General features: G+C 43.0%; 1 protein-coding gene across 1 annotated transcript; it reads left to right on the top strand.

The window, feature by feature from the left end:
* Positions 1-1155: 1155 nt before the first annotated feature.
* Positions 1156-13295, top strand: LOC117446377 (ankyrin repeat and SOCS box protein 14-like). The gene is made up of 12 exons (XM_034082541.2): positions 1156-1160; positions 1457-1621; positions 2883-2893; positions 3791-3835; positions 4189-4323; positions 4393-4509; positions 8637-8882; positions 9418-9589; positions 10165-10270; positions 10396-10575; positions 11288-11413; positions 11708-13295. Exons 1-12 carry the CDS (start codon positions 1156-1158, stop codon positions 12002-12004), a joined length of 1605 nt encoding a protein of 534 aa, XP_033938432.2. The 3' UTR covers positions 12005-13295.
* The last annotated feature ends 5638 nt before the right edge of the window (positions 13296-18933 follow it).

The following is an 18933-nucleotide window of genomic DNA, read 5'->3' on the forward strand; positions in this document are numbered from 1 at the left end:
AGCCAGAAAGGCGGAGTAAGGTGCCCCCCCCAACAGTCCAAGCCTGTAGCAGCTAAACTAACGTGTCTACATACATGCACTCCCTTAGGATAGGTTGAGAGAAAAGGGTAGCAAGTAGGAAACAGGTGGAGAGGCACACAGGGAGAAAGGTCCCCACTGGAGTTGGTGAGAGGTGAGGAGTAGGACCGTGGCTACGTTCCACACTCCCCGGCCGGGATAGGCCTCTCTGCAACCTGTTACCCTCTAATAGAACCTCGAGAGGTCAGAGAGGGGAAAGGTTTGGGTAAAGTTTTAAATATAAGATCTACGTTTTTAGGATTTAAGTGAAAGAGTAAGAACTAAAATGTATAGGTGAAGGTATTTCCTCAAGTCTGCAAGAAGACATCTCATGGAAGCTAAATAACAAAAAAGACCAGTGCATGAAAATGCTTCTTTTGCCTGTGCTGTTTTTCTTAAAGGCATATGAAAGATGAATTCACTGCACGGTTAAAGGCAGCCATAGCGTGTCACTGAGCGTGTGCTGGTCAGCTCACTGCACACAACTATCTGCAGGAGGTAAATACAGTAAGAGGTATCAGATCTCTGACCCCCTCAGGCCGAGTGCTGCAGCTAGCTGAAACAAAGAGATCTAAATGTAATGCATTTACTTATTTCCCTGCAGAATAATTGTTATATTTTATATATCTTTTGATACAGGTGCATTCATCTGTGTTTGAACCATGCAGGCAGCTCTCCATTCTTTAATCTCAGTGTTGAACTTGGATTCATTAGCAGGTCGTGTGCAGACACTCAGCTCTTATTTCACTCACTCCTCCTCCGTCCTCAACAACATCACATTATTTTTGAAAAAACTGCTGGAAGTCCACAGACGATTAGAGGGAAGCAAAACAACGACCCAACAGCAAACCAAAAGGTAAAGACACCCAGAGACGATGCTCAGTGTCTTAAATATACAGTGTATACAGGCTATGGTCAGTGCTTAAGGGACTCATGTAGACAAACAGACATCCCAGTACTCCATCTGGTTACTAATCTGTACAGTATTTGTGAATTGCAACTACAGTTTGCTTAGAATTTGGTACGGTTAGTGCTACATTATATAATTACAGACATACCAAAAGTACGCTAGACAGAGTGGACAATATAAACATTGAGATGAGGTATGCAGAATATACAGTACATTCACAACATTGAAGATGGAAAACATCCATTAAAGTGACACAGTTGGAGTTAAACAAGGGATATCGCATTTAGACCATAAGCATACCTGAACACACCACATTTAACATGCTTTAAGTTGTGCGCTGATTTGGCTTCCCAGGGACTAGTTAAACATTTTTCAAATAACACATTTAAATAGTAGTTTTCATCCAACCTGGCACTTAAATCTCAGAATCAGAATCAATTGGCAAATATGATCAGTGAAATATTAACAAAATGCTCCTTTTTTGAAAAGAGCAAGGAGCCTGTTTGTGGTCGTTTTGGAGTATGTAAGTTATGAGGATGATGATTATGAAGATGATGAAGATGCAGCGACTCAGTACATGATTGAAGAAAGTCTGCTGGAGAGCAACAAACAGAAGGAAACACAGCGAGGTTCCACAACAGCAGACAGCAAAAGGTCAGTTCAAAACAAATAAAGCTCACAAATGTTTCTCTGAGGCTTGGTTTTCTTTTGTGAAATTCCTCCTGCGTGATAGAAGTTCTGCTCAGTCCTCTGTTACGGTACAGCCCTCCAACACTATATACTGTGTTAGGGATTAATTTAGTCTTTGCTTAAAGGTCCCATGTCATGCTCGTCCGGTTATCACCCGTCCCCCTGTGTGTTATGAAGGTTTGTCTGCATGTAAACGGTGTGCAGAGTCAAAACCCTCAAAGTACACCATGTAGCGAGTAAAACTCTAACACAGAAAATTCCTCCCCAAAACGCCTCGTTGGAGATACGTCACTGTCCATTGATTCTTCCGGGTACGCATGATGTCATGTCGTCCCCGGAACGAAATGGACCAATCCGTGGAGCCGTTAAGTTAAGCCCCGCTGATTGGTCCAAATTGACCAATCCACGGACTTCCTCACACACTCAGTGCAGGCAGCTCTGCTGATCTCTCCTCCCTGGCTGCAGGCTGATAACAGACAGTTGGGATCGCGGCGAAATTCTCTCTGCAGACCCATTCTCACAGCGTTTATCAACCTTTTTCTTCTCAATATCAAGCCACACTCATTGTTTTTACTTCGGCTGTGACTTTGTGTGTGCTCAGGGTGAGTTTGGCTGTGTTTCGCTGTGTATCGCTAAACAAGGAAATCACACCTCCACGGACACCAATCGGAGCACACTGGGCTCACAGGGAGGGGGGGGCAAGAGCTGCAGCGAGCCGTTTAGTGGAGAGAGGGAATACACATACTTTACAGAGATGCTGTATGCGAAACCAATATGAGTTTGGAAAATTGCACAGTATAAATCTATTCTAGTAGACCTCAACAATGGAATTATGATCAGTGGAAATGGCCATGACATGGGACCTTTAAGATATTTGACCTTTCGGCCTGTTGACGTTTTACGACCGACCCCTAAGTCTGTTATCTGTCTTAAGGAAGGGGAAGTCTCAGCTATTGCTGACATTACCAGTTTTATGAACGGTCAACTCTCGGTCACAAGAGCCATAGAGTCAGATAAGTGATTCAGTGTCTCCAGGTGTTCACGTATACCTTCCCCCAATATGCTGAGTAGCTCTCGGTAAACTAGTTAAAGGGCTACCAAGATGCGAGGCTGATCAGAATTGACATGACATCCCACCCGTGCAGTCAGAACCTTCTGCTGCTGTGACTTGTGATATGAATTCTCCGGCCGATGCTTGTAATAAACTGCCAGTGTTTGACATCAGAACTCCTGCTCGTCCCGTGTCTCTCTGAGTCCTGACTCTCCATTGAAGCAGAAGTATCCCTTACAAACTGTATCAATAGTGTGAGTAAATATACGTTTTTCACTCAATCAAATGTATTTAAAGGTGTAAAGGAAAAGAGGCCGGAGCTAGGGAAAGTAGTTGTTTTTATCAAACATGAAATATGGGAAGAAATGTGTGAAGGAGAAATTAAAATTGAGGTATTTAAGAATTCCTTAAAGATGCCCTTATGCTCATCTTCAAGTTCATATTTATATTCTGTGCCTCTCCTCTGACATGTCTCCTTGCTTTAATGTTCAAAAAGCTCTTTATTTTTCTCATACTTCCTGTGCCGCAGCACCTCTTTTCACCCTCTGTCTGAAACCAGAGCCCAGTCTGCTCTGATTGGTTAGCTGACCGACTCTGTTGAGATTGGTCAAACGCTATATGTCCTGCCCCTTAGCCTATCATGTACAATGTGTTGGAGCGCTAGAAGCGCAAGTGTTACCTGGTAAGTTTCAGGCAGGGGGGAGTGTGTGGGAGAGAAACTCCCTCTGGGGGCAACACAGGGGTTTTAGCCTTTGCAGACCATTTACAGTACATGCACACAAACCTATAGAACATTACAGGAGAACACAATAGGCCCCTTTCAAGTCCTACTGGAAGGCATTCGTACAGAAAAGCATTAGTTTTGATCACATTTCATTCATTTAACAACAGTATTATTTGTATTGATGCATTCATTTTTGTTTTTGACTTGCAGCCTCGGGCTCATCTGATTTGATACTTTAAACTGAGTGTCCCTGACTTATTTGACCTATTTTTTCAGTAGAATCAGATCAGAAGACTTTTCCTGTTCTGTTTCACAACACTTTGATTATTGAAATTAGTCAGCGATTTTCTTTTTGCAGCTGAGTCCGCTGACAGCAGCGCGATCCTCACTGCTATAAGACAAGGTGAGGCTTGAATAAATACAACAACAATGAACAATAGGAATTGTTATTCCATGTATGGCAGGTGTTGGTCTAAAGGTGAGCAGACAATAACAAGTGAATACATAGCTTGCACACTGCAGCCTCTATGTCCAAATATAGTATATATTGCAACAATGAATGTCAATCAGCAGTATTTAACAATAATATCATAATGTAGATTTAATTAACTGTGTTGTTTGTTGCAGAATCTCATAAAAAGCAGCCTTGATATGTTCTGAGTTGTTAATCAATTGCTTCAGAAGTTTCCCCCACAGTTTAAAGCCCATATGAAAAAGGGACAGAAGATGATCTATTTCCTGTCACTATCCCTTCAGGTAACGAGAAGCTCTTGAAGGGTCTCAGTGTCCGGCGGAGAGACAGGTTTTCACAGACAGACAGCCGAGGATGGACTCCTCTCCACGAAGCTGCCGCTCAGAGGAACCAAAACATCCTGGAGTTCACATTCAAAGGTTTTGGTTCACAATAACATAAAACCCTGATAATGAAACAAAGGTTCATCGGAGCACCCTGTCCTGCAGCTTCAGGCTCTGTGGACAGTCGCACTCTGCGGGACAGACTCCTCGCCTCCTCCCTCCTCCAACACGGAGCCAAGCCGGACATTCAGGACTGTGACCTGGACTCCCCGCTGCTCGTAGGTAGGCTGACCGCAACAACTGTTAAACATTCAAAGGCTTTATTGTTAGAACTTCTACACAATGAAAATGTAAAATCCCAGGCTCCTCCAACAATAATCATATTCAGATATAAAGATCATTCAAATTGTGCAACAGAAACACATTTTTAACATTTGAACGAAATGGTTTTTGTTTTAAATGAAATGTGTATATGCTACAGTATTTCTCAATACTTTCGTTCATTTTAAATTGAAAGAAACTTCACATTCGCCAACTGTGTAGCTAAATATTGTAAATATCCAAAATCCACAGAGTTTAAATATAATGAAATAAATAATTGCTAGTGATTTTTTAACTTAAAATCATAAATAAAAAAGTTAAAATAATTAAAAGAGAAACTGGAATGAAAATAGACTGAATAGATCCAAATAGTTCTCAATTATTTATCTGTCAGTCAAAATGGTTGAATAATTATTTGTTTTTGTTTCATGTCACTAAACCTCGTGAAGTAACTATTACTGTCAAATAAATATAATGAAAATAAAAAAAGTTAGATACTTTCATCTTAATTGGAAAGCCCAGCATCGCCTGTACTTCATCCGGAAGCTCAAGCGAGCCGGAGCATCACCCCCCATCATGCTAGGCTTGTTTGAGACACATTGCGGCTCGCCTCGAAAGTAGACGAGAGTAGCCGATCGCAGCCGGGGGAGGTGTCAAAAAGCTCGCCTGAAGTCGGACAGCTCCGAGTCGGCTTCTTCTTCTTCTTCATCTTCTTCTTCGCATTCTTCTTCTTCTCTCGGTTTTTTGGCGGATTGCAAACAACTTTAAGGTGCATACCGCCACATCCGGAGTCGGCTTGACTCGGTTTGCATTTATAAAGAATGCACACATGTGTTTAATCGTTAATGTCAGATATGTACTAAGTAAATACATTTGTTCCTGCTCAAGATTAGATTAAACTTTATTGTTATTGCACATATTACAGGTACTGAGACAACGAAATGCAGTTTAGCTTCTAACCAGGTGCAACAAGCAGTGAAGTGAAAAGTAATGTACACAATCTACAGAATAACATATAGAATGAATTGAATGATGAATAAACAGTGGGGTATGAATACACTAGATATCAGCCTGTGAGCAGTATGAACAGTGTGTATGAATATGCTAAGATATATAAAGTATGAAAACGGTAAGCAGTATAGTATAAAATATATAGATATTAATTTCATGATGATAAACATTGTGGAACAATGATGAGAAATGGGAATGGATGTGGCTACGTAAAACTGACACAAAACAACAACAAACTTTTGCCAGCCAATTGGAGAGTTTCATCAGCAGCACGTGGTAAAAACCACCAATGAGCGCTCAGCTCGAGATACCAGCGAGCCGTTTCCCATCAAGCATTTCGCTTCCGCAGCTCGTGGAGAGCAACTGCATGAGCAACTGCGCCAACTCGCCTCGCCTCGCTCTCAAGGCTGCGGGCGTCTTTGTTCCGCGAGATTTCAAAGTCTCATGTGGGCGAGCCTCCAGAGTAAGTCGGACAAAATGACTAACCATCATGCAACGCACTAGCAAGACGTTGATCGCAACTGCGCAGGTCTGCGCAGGTCTTGCTTGTCTCAAACAAGCCTGCTGTCTTTTTACCGAGGCGCCACTGAGAGCATCCTCAGCAGCTGCATCATGCTGTGGTTTGGAAGCTGCACCGCCTCCAACCGCAAGAGCATTGTGAACTCTGCCCAGGATCCTCGCTGCCTCGCTCCCATCACAGGACATATAACACCCGCAAAGCACTTAGCATTGCGGGTGACTCCACCCACCCCTCCAACAGCCTCTTCAGCCTCCTGCCTTCAGAGAGAAGGTTACGCAGCCTCCGCTCGAGCTCCACCAGGCTGAGGAATACACAGGAAATATTGGTGAGTATTTTTTCCAGAGTAATTACTATTTTGGTCTGAAATAGTGATATTTAATCATTTTGGAGTGTATTTATTACTCATAAGCCGCGTTCACACTGCGGTACTTTTCCCACAAAGGTTCATGCGAACTTAGTTCATGATCGCGTTCACACCAAAAAGAGCCGGTACTAAAAGTAGTTCATGTGAACCTTTTTACCCCCTCGGTAGCAGGGACTTTCGAGCGGCTCTTTTTTGAGAAAAGAGCTATATTCCTGATTGGCTGGGCGAATTGCAAACCACGCCCCGTAAAACTCCCAAAAAGTTTTGTGAAGCCGCCATTTTATTATCCTCGCATTAGCATTATTAGCATTAGCCCAGCGCAGAAACGCAGAGAGACTAACTTATGGCAACACAAAATAAAACATGGGAGCGGTGGAGATGAGGAGGTGTCGGCGTTCTGGCGATTTACTCGGAAGGCTTCAGTAGAAGCTGCTGGGAGTCCCAGCAGCTTCTACTGAAGCCAGTCCCCAACTCCGGGGACTTCCGGCCGGGGACTTTGGGCGGCAGTATACGCCGTGAAGTGGGTTGCGGCCTGCCAGTAAACCCAAAGCAGAAGAAGAAGAAGTGACGTCAGCGGCTTCATTGGCCTAATCCACCCCCATGGACTTTTTCTGGTGTGAACGCGATCTGTACTTAGTTCATGCGAACTAAAGAGTTCGCATGAACCTTTGTGGGAAAAGTACCGCAGTGTGAACGCGGCTATTGCTTCTAGAGTGCGATCAAAAATGCAGAGTCAATTCTATTGGAGTCAAACCATGACCACGCTGTAACGGAGGTGATCTCTGGGGCCGTAGATCTCGGTCTCTTATATTATATAGCTTCATTATTGGCGAAGTATATTACTTTGTTCCACGCTAAAACATTGCACAGGAAGCATGTGAATCTGTCATTTATGAATCTATTTGTCACGACCTGTCTATGTTTTAGTTTGTCTGTCTCTGTTTCCTGTTGTAGTTTGAAAAGTGTTCCCCCTCCCGTCTTGTCTGTTGCTGGTGATTGCGTTCACCTGGTGCCCTGTGTTGTCTCCTCCCTCCTCACCTGTGTCCTGTTGGTTTGATTAGTCCTGTGTGTTTAGGTTCTGTTTTCCTGTTTGTGTGTGTGTGTGTGTGTGTGTGTGTGTGTGTGTGTGTGTGAGGTCCTTGTTGCTGGTGACTGTGTTCACGTGAGACAGTCATATTGAGGCTGTGTATCCTGAACCACAGCGATGAATAAATGCCCACACCGGGTTGTATTTGAACTCTCTGCCTCCTTGCTTGGTCGGGCCGCTCAATGGTCAGCTTCACACACGCCCACTCGTGTTACTTTGGTTTATTGACCTTGTTTATTATAAAGATCATTATGGTTCATTTATTCTATTCTGAGTAAAATGACATTCGATTGGGAGTAAAATTACCTTCTATTATGAGTAAAATGTCAGTAGAGTTGTTTTTAATATACACTATAGAGTACATAACCATTAAGCAGAGTCAAATATAAGCACATAATAGAGTCAAATGAACTCTAAAAATACAACTCTGAACAAAGACTACATTTTACTCTATATAGGTTGGGACCAAATGTAATATTTTTAGAGTAACATTTTCTTTAATTTGAGTCCATTTTACTCAGAGAAATGTACTGTGCAGCTTCCTCCACCAGGCGGTCAGGATGCTGAAATCTCTCCCCTCTCTGACATCTCCCCCCTGAACTCTCCACCCTGCCTCCCACCTTTCCCCCCTGCCCCAAATGGTCCTGGACTTTAACACACACACACACACACACACACACACACACACACACACACACACACACACACACACACACACACACACACACACACACACACACACACACACACACACACACGCGCGCACACAACCTTCCCTCATCCAGCACCAGTCACTTTTCTGCCCATCTCCGCTGCTACTGCACTGAAACTGTATTTTGAACATTTTAAATATATTATTAACATTTTAAATTGTATACCCCATTTATCTAGGCCCTTTTTGGTTTGTTTTATGCATATATGTCACACTGTGGGAAACGGTATATCGAGATTTCTGGATGTATAACACATGTAGTAATTTTGACAATAAAGCTGACTTCTACTTGTTGTAAATGTACTTAATTACTTTCATAAGGAGGATACAAAACACGTTATTTAAGCTCATTGAAAAAATAAAACACACATAAATCAGCCGTGTCTTTGCGCAGCGATCCGCTCGGGCCGTGCTGACCTGGTGCAGCTGCTGCTCCTTCAGGGCTCCAGCGTGGACAAGGAGGGCCTGCACGGCCGCTGCCCGCTCCACGAGGCCTCTTGGCTGGGTAACGTGGAGCTGGTGACCCGGCTCCTGGAGACGGGGGCGCGGCCGGACCCCCGCAGCCACTACGGGCTCACTCCACTGGCTCTGGCCGCTCAGAACGCACACCTGGAGGTGATGGAGAATCTGCTGAGGAGAGGTGAGGGAGCAGCATCACTCCATATTCATATATATTTGAATACAAAACGTTTCAAACTTCCAATATCCAGATTAGAGTTTGAGCGATTTTGATTGATTTATTCATTGATTTTATTTATGGATTATCAGGAAAAGAAACATAAGTGTCCAAAGTGTAACATGCTACACTAAACACTTGTTTCCCACATGTTCAAAGGATACAAGTCAAAGAAAACACAACAAAGCAACAACATAACAAATTAAACGGTCCTGAAATCCGAAATGTAAAATATCAGTATGACACAAATGTTGTGTAATTGTATTAATTATATATATTTAATATTCTAATGCTATTTGAAATCATATTTAGTTTTCATATAGAAACTTCTTCTTCGATACAGTATTGTATCGTATCTTATATTACAATACAATACAATATCGTATTGTATGTGTAAATGCAGTTGATTTGATTTTGAGGTGGACATAGATGAAGTAGGTATTTTACAAATTATCTTTCATTTTTTGTGTTTAATTCCCTTCTGATTTCTGTCCTGCAGGGGCGGATGTCCTGTCCCAGGCGCAGGACGAGGCCTCCATCCTGTATGAGGCGTCTGCTTCTGGAGACCCGGCGGTCATCAGTCTGCTGCTGGAGTACGGCGCTGACGCCAACGTGGCCGAAAACATGGGACACATGCCGATCCACCGTACCGCACACAGAGGACACCTGCAGTAAATGTTACTCCATCATATTACAAGAGGACATGTTGTCCGGTTTTTCTGCAAGTATGTAAAACCTCTAACATCAGATAAATTAAATGAAGCTTAGCGCAAGTTCAATTAGGAAGACCAATACCCCCTGGTGTTACACGTCATTTCAATACCCTCTCCTCTCCCAATCAGTGATCAGGGGCGTTACTCCCCAGCTAGCCAATCATCGCACCCGCTAACCCCTTTAAATCTGCTCTTCCCTCTCTGGCAGTTGTCATTTCAGGTGTCAACGAACAACCCTCCTCCACCCCTTCGCCTCCGTCTCCTAATACAGGGCCAAGCTAAAACCTTCTCCCTTCAGAACCGGACCGAACTACTTATCACCACCACCAGTGTCTAGACCCCGGGGGGTTCATCAGAGCGGTTTTCCCCTCCCGAATGATCATCCTGCAAACCGGGGCCTAATCGCCAAACATCAGTTCATCCATTTGTTGTAATCTGTCAATCACCATTCTCTCATATCATGTGTCCCGGTAATAAACATGTATTTCATACATCACGTCTCTCCTGATTGAAATTGTTTGTGTGTGTGTCAGGGTTTTAAATCTGCTGATTCCAGTCACTTCTAAGGGGGAAGTCGACAACAGCGGGATAAATCCTTTACACTCTGCTGCTGCAGGAGGACATGCACACTGCATCAAGGTTTGTGTGTGTGTGTGTGTTCTCATGGGCATGGTGTTGGAATATGACTTAAATAAAATGGCTTACTAGTAAACTGTAGTGTTTTACATACACCTGTATTGCTGTTCCTCGCAAACTCCCATCAGGCCTTGCTGGATGCGGGGTTTGACCCCAACGACATGCTCCATCCCTGGGCTCAGCGTAGCTATGACGACGGGAGGAAGTCGGCACTTTTCTTCACAGTCTTGAATAATGACGTGCCGTCAGCCAAACTGCTGCTGGAGGCCGGCGCCATGGCCAACCAAGACCCAATCAAATGGCTGCAGGTAGTGTGTGTGTGTGTCTGTATGTCTGATCATCTGAGAGCTGCAGTGTACATTTTTTTTTTTGCCCAGTAGGAAAATCTCAACATATCAACCTGTTTATTGATTGTTAAAGTATAAATGCAATTGCCAGAAGTTAAACGTTAATGTGAGGCTAATTAAACTACACTTCACTTCCATAAGCTTCCAATTAATTGTTGCTTGTTTACAACTTTAACAAAATAAACGTTACCTGTGAAGGTAGAATAGAGAGTAAATGATTTTCCGTGTTCCACGTAATGACGTTTAAATAACCTCCGAAGTCGTATTTAGCAACTTGCAAGCAACCTCCCTTTTTTAAGACATCTACGAAGCTTCCTAGAGATCGTTTTTCAGGCATCTAACCAAAATAACATGAAATTTGATGAAACCAGAAGTGCTAAAATGCTAACTAATTTCTTCCTGATTTTAGGACTCATTCTCGCAGCACTGAATCATATCAAGATAGTTTAATATGCACACTAACAGAACAGCTTTAATGGATTTTTTACATACTGAAACTTTGGTCTTGTATTCACAGTGAGGTTGCCAGGTTTGGTGCCATTGTAATGATCATATCTGGCACCCAAAGCTACAACCGGATTCGATGCACAGTATTGGGGATTAATATAATGTTGTTCGTCAAAAGGTTGTCCCACCAGTGATGCCAATGTTGATTGATTGTTTTGTCTTTAAGGTTTCGTTGCGCGTGGGCAACGAGTTGATCAACCTGTTGCTGAGGTATGGAGCCAACGTCAACTATTACTGCAAAGTAAACACCTCTCACTTCCCCTCAGCGCTGCAGTATGCCCTCAAAGACGAGGTAATCTGTCACTCCTACACTTAAAAAACTTAAATATTGACTTTAATTAAATGTATTATATCAATACATTTCACATAACTGTATTAGGTCAGTTGAAAGCAATACTATAACGTTGAATCTAATATTTAGTATTTCAACTTAAAAGTATTGCTTTCGACTCACCTGATACAGTTAGGAAGACATTATTGACATAATACATTTAATTAAAGTCACAATTCAGTTTTTTCAGTGTTGATTTTTAGTCAAATATTTTATAAAATGTAAGTTCCCACATGTTGCTGTTTTGTGTGTCAGGTGGTGCTCAGGATGCTGTGTAACTACGGTTATGATGTTGCCCACTGCTTTGACTGTCCCTACGGTAACAGCTCCCACATCCCTGATGACTACGAGGGATGGACTGACAATGTTATCAAAGATACCATGGTGACGGACTTCATCATTACCGGAGGCGTGTGGGGTAGTGAGTTGTCCGTAGGTGTTCGGATCAGAGGGTCACAGGTTCAAACCCCACTGCAGTCAGCATGTCGTTGTGTCCCTGAGACACTTCACCCCAAATTGCTGTGGGGATTGTCCACAGTATTGAGTGTGTAAGTCGCTTTGGATAAAAGCGTCTAACATGTCATGTAATGTAATATAATGACTGTCTGTCATACGCAGCATCGACATTACCTGAAAACATTCGGGGCTTAGCCCACAGTGGCGGCGGCCGCGGCGCTACAGTGGAATTTTCTACTGCAACACTCCCCACACGCACACACACAGTACACCCGCTGTTACAATGAAGGCTCGATAATCAGCTCACTGCATATAGGCAGGGGTAAAGTGCTAATTTTTATGAGTGGGGGCGGACCTCACCTCCTCTTGGGGGGTCCGGGTGGATGCTCCCCCGGGAAGATTTTTTTTTAAATATTGAAGTTAAAAGCATCAATCTGGTGCACTTTGAGAGCAACATTAAGAGATCTATGGATACATCTCTCAATAACACCCTATGAAACAGAACTGTAAACAGATTTTCTTTTTCTTTATGGATATTTTACAAATCCCACCCCTTTTAAACTCTATTCTTGTTTTACTGCCATATAGACTATAATGATCATATGAAGGTGTGCCGCGGAAATAATCTTTTGAATAATTTGTGACCAAACCGTTTGAGACCCACTGAGATAACGGCGCATTCACACCAGCCTTTCAAAGTCTGGTTGAACCCTGGTGCGTTTAGCCGCTTGGCGCGGTTCATTTGAGTCGGTGTGAACGCAGTCCGAGACCTCTGAAGTGAACTAACTCTGGACTCTGGTCCGCTAAAATAGGTGGTCTCGGAACGCTTGCTTGCGAACTCTGGAGAGGTTCATTGCTGGTGTGAACGCAGTCCGCACCAAAACATAGGAAGCGTAGTATTTACGTGTCACAAGAACGCGGATGTCTTCATAAATCTTTAGCGAAAGAGTCTTTCAAGACAACCGCGGTTGTTAATTTAAAGACTGAAGCAGAATTAAGTGTTGAACATTGTCGTGTAAAGTAAAAATGCTCCGTCAACTACATAAAAGTAACACCTGTCGTCGGTTGAAACGCCCCTCCTTACTGCAGAACGTCTCTCATGTTATAATGTTTTTTAACGGACGTTGTCTGATTATAATCATATGCGCGCCGCGGGCCGCTAGTGTCTGCTGATCTCCAGATTAACAGCAGCATGAGAATAACCTGCCGAAAGTGCCGATGCTCTATGGCGGAGGCTCTGGTAGAAATTGCCGGGATTTGCGTTTTTATCCCCTTAATGTTTGACCAATGGTTGAACAGCATTTCCGCGCACATGACTTGTGTTTAAATCAGTGGCGAACCGTGTCTATCACAACTGGACCTTCTGTAGACACACACACCCCCCCCCCCCTCCGCGACATTATAATGTCCGTCTTTTCACTGAATTGTCGTCTTGAAAAGGGTACTCACAATAAATCCGCACCAACTTCATCTTCACCTGTTGCACTTGTCATTTCAACGTTAAAAACAATAAAACGGCATGAATTGCTTCGTCGCATTCATCTAGATCAGTGACCACCAACTGGCGGCCCGCGGGCCACATCCGGCCCGCCAGACATTCTCATCCGGCCCGCACGACGGGGGTGACTGTGGCGTTGGCGGAGTGGTTACTGCGTTCCACCCATTTCTTTGTTTACAACGTCTCGTGAGTAAGGTGCTGTACCGGAGTCCAACAGAGAGGCAGCAGCTGCGGGACAGTAGACTGCGTACTGCGAAACCTTCCCTCCCCTGAAGAAGAAGTGATCCTTCGTTGTGAAGAGTCTGGTTAATGCGCTCCGCACCACAGCAGTAGCCCCGCTGCGACAGAGTCCAACAGAGAGGCTGGAGCTGCGGGACAGTAGCCTAGAAGCAGGGTTGGGTTGTAACGGAATACATAACGGCGTTACGTAATCAGAATACAAAAATCAAGTAGGCTAACTGTATTCAGCTGGCGTTACATTTGAAAAACGAGTAATCTGATTGCAGTTACTTTCGTAAACCTGAAGTGAATACATTTTGGAATACTTATTGGAATTATTGGTGGAAAAGTTTCCTCACAAAATGTAATATTCATTACCAGCAGAACTGTGTGTGCACTGCGCTGCAGCTTGTCTGTGAGCGAGAGAGAGATGCAGCGTGTCTGTGAGGCCCCGCCCCCGCATGCAGATGAGAGAGAGATCTCTTTTTAAATATATTGAAAGTTAGAAACGGAAATGGTTGATAAAATCTGAAAGATAACGTTTATGTAGCATTTCTTTATTGTCGAAATGATGACATTTCATAACGGGATCAAATCAAAGTGAATGGCCTGCTGCTGCTGAATGCATGGGGCAAGTGACTGGAACAAGTTTTAAAAGTTATTACATCGTTTCAGATAATAAATAATAATGATGATTCATTCTATTTAGGGGCGCCTTTCAAAGCACCCAAGGACACCTTACAATTCATAACATATTCCAAGGAAAGGCTTTAAGACGGTACAAAGAATGCAGTCCGGGTGATGTTTTTTATGTCGTGTTTGTGATCTTGATAAGCCATGAAAACAGTAAAATAAGTGTCTCCTGTTCACCAAAACATACCCATCTGTTATGGAAAAAGAAAGTATTCCAAAAGTAATCTGAATACTATTTATAAAATTCTGGGCTATATAAAAATCGCTGGCCCGCGATAGTGTCTATTGGTTACATTTCGGTCCTTGGACAAATGTAGTTGGTGATCCCTGATCTAGATCCTCTGTCTCTCTCCAGTTAACTAGCGGGCCTTCTACAGTACCCTGGAACCGAGGGGAACTCTGAAAGAATACGCCCATTGGCTACAAATCAATATATGATTGGTTGATCAAACTGTCAGTCCAAACGTACGCGCTCATTCAGTGCAACAGCCAGGGCATTCTATCAAGGATGTAGAATACCTTGGTTGAAGGATATTCTACCCAGAGACCCAGAACAAGATCTGATTGGTTGCTTTCACAAAACCACTGAAATGCGTAGTGCATGGTCCGAGAAGGACAAACAAATCAACGTAACACTGTAATATTACAGATCAAAAACACAGATACGATTCTCATTTATTCATTTTATTTATATAATTAAATCGATTTTTTGTTTGTTTATCTGAGTGTTCCAGGGTATTCTCTGAATACCTTGAAGGCCCTGACAGTTCGCCACTGGTTTAAAGTAATGCTGTCAAAATTATCGCGTTAACGGCGGTAATTACTTTTTTTAATTAATTGCGTTAAAATATTTAACGCATTTAACGCATGTGCAGAATGGCCCGCCCCATACGTGCCACCAGTGGCAGCGCCAGGGTATGGCTGGGGTAGGCTACACGCATACCAAGAAATGGCTTAGCCCCACCATGAAAAATGATGTTAAAGTAAGCAAAATAAAGTCTGCCAACTCGCGCCGAGTAAATTGCACAGACAGCAGTTAGTAAGATCGATTTCAGTAGCCACGGTTTTGAAAACTTTTGTCACGTAGTGATCGTCTTCTCAATAGAACATCTTTGATAATGTCTTCTGGCCAATCAGAATCAAGATAACGACGTGGTGTTGTTGCAGGAAGTCCCGACGGAGAATACTTTTGCTGTAGTACAGGGGTGCACATAACTGGTACGCAGGTTATGTGCGTAATCTGAAATGCGGACCGTCACTTGTGTCACAAAGCGCATTTCCGTACCGACGTACTTGTGAAGCTTTTCCAGAAGGCGGTTCGATCACCGGACGACAGAGTCGGTCTCCGTGAGCACAGACAGGGCTGCTGTTAACGTCGGTCTGGACAACGGACTTGTGCCAAAACTACGCCAACCGGCTGCGGAGGGAGACTCCCCCCCAGACCCGGCGTCATGGGCGGGCCCCATGGGGCCGGGCCCGCCCATCCAGGATTTGGGCCCGACCATCCAGGATTTGGGCCCGCTGTTTTAATCAGGGCTGAATACAACATTTTAATTGTTTTATTATTATGTTCAGTGGCGGCGCCAGGGTATACTTGGGTAGGCTACAGCCATACCAATAAATGGCTTAGCCCACCATGAAAAATGATTTTAAAGTAAGCTAAATAAAGTCCGCCAACTCGCGCGGAGTAAATTGCACAGACAGCAGTTAGTAAGATTGATTTCAGCAGTCACTTGTCTGGAAATACCGAAGACTAGAAACGGTTTGAAAACTTTTGTCACGTAGTGATCATCTTCTCAATAGAACATCTTTGATAATGTCTTCTGGCCAATCAGAATCAAGATAACGACGTGGTGTTGTTGCAGGAAGTCCCGACGGAGAATATTTTTGCTGTAGTTACAGTACATCTCTATATACATCGATACAACATTACACGTAATGAAATAAGACCCCACGGTTTGATGATTGATGTGTGGGCTGTCTTTCATTTTGACACACAGAACAATGGGGGCAATCCACCCTTATCCACAATGTAAAGTAATTCACAGCCTCTTCCCTCTTCTCTCTGTGAGGAGCAGCAGGTTCAGCTTTCAGAACAAAGTAACAAAAAACTGAAATGGCATTCATTTTTTTTTTAAATATATTGTGTAGTAATAGATTTATTTATTTTTCTTCTCAAGAGAGTACCAGAATGTGTATTTTATGTTAGTATTTCAAAAAATCTCCTGGGGGAGAATCCCCCCAGACCCCCCTGCAGGCGTTGGGTTTGCATTATGTCAGCTCTTTCACAATTCAGTTTTCCCGGGAAATGTAAGTTTCGGGGTGGGCCCGCCCTGGTACATCAAATGCCCGCCCAGAGACGTATGTCTGCAGCCGGGTCTGCTCCCCCCCTTCACTGGAGAACTGCGCTAAAACAGCTGATCACAACGTTCACACTCTGTGGTCAGAAGTACTCCACTAGGTCTGGTGGAATAGCACCCATTGACTAGAGTGGCCGCGATCGCTAAAAACGCCGCAGCGCAACGCAGACGCTCCTAATTTAACTAAAGCATGTAGTGTACATGCAAGCACTATTTTAGCATGTTCAATTCATGAATGAAAATGACATCAGCTTAAAGTTTAATAATGTCCTAATGTGAACATATTTTGTATGTGTGTACCTTTTACTCACACACCTAAACGTAATTTCTTTTCAACACTGTATATAAACAAATGTACACAATTTGATAAATTGGTCAACTTTAATACCAAGATACCTTTATACCCTTACAATCCTAGTGTCATCCTTGTTGTAAAAACTAGATTTTAACATTCAACAAGGACAAATCCATGTATCCCTAATATTAAAATAACTGGTTAAAGGTTTCTGAAGATCATCGTCACAACAGGCGGCCATGTTTGTGTCTTAGTCTCTCATTTGATCCTGAACACTGTCCCGCCTCAGATCTGATCCCTGTTGCTTTTTTATTATTCTTTTTTTATGACCAAAAAATACCATGTAAAAATGCAAGAAAAACAATAGCAGCACTTTTAGAATCAATACTAGTGATAATACAAATATGAAGAATATGTAGGTGAAATGACGTGTAACATAAAGAGGTTATTTTTAAAGAAAAACACGAGTGCATATGAACTCTGTCACAATATGAATACATATTATTTAAAAATAATTATAATGCTAATCAATGTAGTTAACTTTGTTAATTGTGAAGACACCATTAAGCAAAAAGTAAATTGCATACTTAAAAATGTATATATGCAGACTGAAACACACACACGTACACTACATAGACAAAAGTGTTGGGCCACCTACACATTACACCTACAGGAGCTTTTATGACATCCCATTCCACATTCTCAGGCATTGATATGAAGTTGGTCCCCCCTTTGCAGCTACAACAGCTTCCACTCTTCTGGGAAGGCTTTCGACAACATTTTGGAGTGTGTCTGTGAATGCAAGAAGAGCATTTGTGAGGTCAGACACTGATGTTGGACCAGAGGCTGGCTCTCTGTTCTAGTTCATCCCAAAGGTGTTCAATGGAGTTGAGGTCAAGGCTTTGTGCGGGCCAGTCAGGTTCTTCCACACCAAACTCATCCAACCAGGCCTTCATGCACCTTGCTTTGTGGGGCAGTCAGTCTGGAACAGAAAAGGGCCTTCCCCAAGCTGTCCAAGATGACTTGGATTCTTGGCATTGTGTCTGGTGATGTAAGGCTTGATTCAGCTGCTCGGCCATGAAGCTCCCGGCGCACAGTTTGGTGCTGATATTAATGCCAGAGCTGGAACTCTGCAGAGCTTTGGCCACTTTTACGCACTATGCGCCTCAGCACAAAAAACGCAAAAATAAATATGCGAATAACTTTTTTTTGATGAATTGCTGAATTTGCCTTACTTTGCCAATGTGAACTAACTTAGCACTCGAGAAGCAAGTGCACCTTCCTCTTGCTTTTTCATTAATACTTTTACGTTAATTCACCTGTAAAATATGAATGTGTTTATTTCTTACTGTTACCATGGTAACAATCAGTGGATTTGTTTTGAACTGCAATTTGTACACATCACATGGAATGTGATGACATCATCAAAGCCAATTTTACTGTCGGATGGAATGTTATAAAATCATTTGGGAAACTCATTTTCTGTCATTAGGCAAAGGTTAGCACAAGTGAATTTGAGTAGCAAGACATTACATTTTTCATTATTTACTTGTTCAAATATTACTCTCATTAGTAGAAAGTTACAGGTTTGCACACAAGTTCTTCCTCAATCTATTCAGTTCAACACAAACCAGAGACAAGCAAACATGGCAAAGGCAAATAACAAGGATTTGAGAAGCCGTGTGGATGCCTATATTAATACACATTGGGTGATGGACACCTGTAAAGAACTTGATTGCACCAGGACCGACCTTTTGTCGTGTAAGGCAAGAGAAAGAGCCCAACTGAAAAGGAAGTATGAGACCCTGAGTGCAGTCGTTGATCGGCTGCGTGGCGTAGATGCAGTAGAAGGGTCAAGCTCTGGGCAGCGAGACGAAATTGCAAGTCTGACATTGAAGCTGAATGCGGCTGTGGGCAGGGAGAAAGACACTGCTAGAAACCTTAAATTCCAAATCAAATT

The sequence above is a fragment of the Pseudochaenichthys georgianus genome, chromosome 5 (genome assembly GCF_902827115.2).
Source record: "Pseudochaenichthys georgianus chromosome 5, fPseGeo1.2, whole genome shotgun sequence".
NCBI classification, from domain to species: domain Eukaryota; kingdom Metazoa; phylum Chordata; class Actinopteri; order Perciformes; family Channichthyidae; genus Pseudochaenichthys; species Pseudochaenichthys georgianus.